This window comes from Melitaea cinxia, chromosome 23 (assembly GCF_905220565.1).
Source record: "Melitaea cinxia chromosome 23, ilMelCinx1.1, whole genome shotgun sequence".
NCBI classification, from domain to species: Eukaryota; Metazoa; Arthropoda; class Insecta; order Lepidoptera; family Nymphalidae; genus Melitaea; species Melitaea cinxia.
The window spans coordinates 4,828,157-4,830,145 of NC_059416.1; the positions used below are offsets into that span (position 1 = coordinate 4,828,157).

The 1,989-nt window shown below is 37.1% G+C and overlaps 1 protein-coding gene across 1 annotated transcript; it reads right to left on the reverse strand.

Moving 5' to 3' along the window:
- Positions 1 to 219: 219 nt before the first annotated feature.
- On the reverse strand, positions 220 to 1,450 carry LOC123665262. The gene is made up of 3 exons (XM_045599589.1): positions 988 to 1,450; positions 726 to 914; positions 220 to 643 (listed from the first exon to the last, which is right to left on the reverse strand). The coding sequence occupies exons 1-3, from the start codon at positions 1,382 to 1,384 to the stop codon at positions 348 to 350; spliced, it is 882 nt and encodes a 293-aa protein (XP_045455545.1). The 5' UTR covers positions 1,385 to 1,450; the 3' UTR covers positions 220 to 347.
- Between the last annotated feature and the right edge of the window lie 539 nt (positions 1,451 to 1,989).

Genomic DNA, 1,989 nt, shown 5'->3' on the forward strand with positions numbered 1-1,989 from the left:
TTTATTAATATTCGACCTAAATAGCTTTTTGTCAACACATAGACGGGCTTTGAATTTTAATAAAGACAATCGAAAGTGTAAAAATAAATGTTTTGTTTTGCATTCTTGTATTGCGTATTAGCGGTTGTGGTTAAAATTCTCTATTTCATATTATTTATTATAAATCAGTTTTTTCAAAGACTTTTCGTTGTTATTACAGCTGGGCAAAAATAATCATTCTTAAAAACAACAGTTCATTTATTGTGTTTATAAATAATGAAATAAATATTGTCAATAAATAAACTATCTAAACACTATCCGTTTCGTTCGTGAAGGCTTAACATATTTACAATGTGAGGTAATTGGGCTTAGTAGGTGGGTGATGACGCTGATGAAGACGATGACGAAATTGATGCTACGCTTGAGTAGCTCGGCGACTGGTTTGAGGACGATGAGGCGCTCGAATCACCAGGATAGTACGAGCTGTAAGCGAGCTGGGTGGGGTCCCATACTCTTGCGTAGGGACCTGAGCTAGCGGGCTCCCATTGTGGACTGTAGGAGTCTTGCGGAGCAGATTGCGTTGAAGGAGTACCATACTGAGATGCAGGTGGGCCGTACTGAGATGCTGGTGTCGGTTCGGTGGGAGTCATCATCATTGGCATTGCTGAAAAAATAGTAAATATATTAGTTATATTTAATTACTTTATGAGAAAACTTATATCAGCTTATTTAAATTAATCTCTTACCTCCTTTCTTCATTAGCAAATTGTACGCTAAAAATCCAACGACAAGAGTGATAGCCAACTTGCTGAGGATAAGGGCCTTGATAGCCTTAATACCAATTATAGAAACCAGTATTGGCATTAGTGCTTTCATCTTCAGTTTAAGAAGCAGAAGTACAGGCAACAGAAGTTTCTTTTTGAGGATGCCACGGGCTGAAAAAGATTTTTGAGATTAATTTCCAAAAATCTATCGGTGACATTGTTTTTATTCAAAATTTTCAAATACCTTCACCATTTTCCTCGTTAGTATCTGGGAAATCGACGTCGAATCCTCTGTCAGCACGGTACGAGACCTCAGCGTTTTGGAAGATGAACTCGGGCAATTGGAACCTAACTTCGTTTTCGTTTAAGATCCTTCCAACGCGGTCAAAGATCACTTTATCGATATTTTGCTCATCCAAAGCCCTTGCTGATTCGGATGCAACACCAAGTTTGGTGTCTAAGAATGAGAGGACTTTCACTTTAAGACACGATATCGGGGATTTGGCTTCGAAACAATCACTAATCACACTTCTAAGAAGATCATCACTTGTAACCAACCGCGAGGTCTCGATTTCATTGTCCTGGATGGCGTAACTGTGTACTAAGGCAGCTGATGCCAACAGCAGGTAAAGACACTTCATTTTCGCGATTTTCACTTTGTCATTAGATTTATTAATTAAACGTACGGCCCAGGCGGTTAATGGAACAACAATGATTTAATTTTTCATTGGGCTTGGTTTTTATATGTGATCCTTTGGGCGGCAAGGCACGCGGCGTCAATGCATGCACGGAATACGAATCGATTTCATACTTGGCAAACTATTTAATTTCATTTAAGAAAGTCCTGGTGGTGAGAGTGAGCGCAGTTTTATTAATAATATCATATTGTCATATCCCTATTAGAACTCATTAGCCGTGTTTAAAAAGAAATTTCTTCGATATTCTTAGTGGTTCAAATGAAAAATAAGTTGTCATTATTTTAGAAGTACCTAAACGTTAAAAATGTTTAAAATCTTAAAATTAGTAAGTAATTATTTGTTAAATTTAATGTTTATCGTAATTAAATAAAAGATCTATCAGTAATAATTGTGTCACAATCGTGTCACACCTGAAGTCACAACACTTGTTAGTCAATAAATCACTATATTGGTATGCACAAAGGTGCAGCTCTCACCGTCTCGCAGTACATATCAATCAATCATTTCGGTCTTCGTTACAAAAACTTTAGTCGTTCGAATTCAAGAAC

Bases quoted from the DNA above. Each gene is read 5' to 3' on its own strand.
- LOC123665262 (XM_045599589.1), bottom strand. From the start codon at position 1,384: ATGAAGTGTCTTTACCTGCTGTTGGCATCAGCTGCCTTAGTACACAGT. The intron at 915-987 runs GTATTTGAAAAT...AATCTTTTTCAG, and splicing joins TAACGAGGAAAATGGTGAAG to CCCGTGGCATCCTCAAAAAG. The intron at 644-725 runs GTAAGAGATTAA...CTATTTTTTCAG, and splicing joins TTTGCTAATGAAGAAAGGAG to CAATGCCAATGATGATGACT.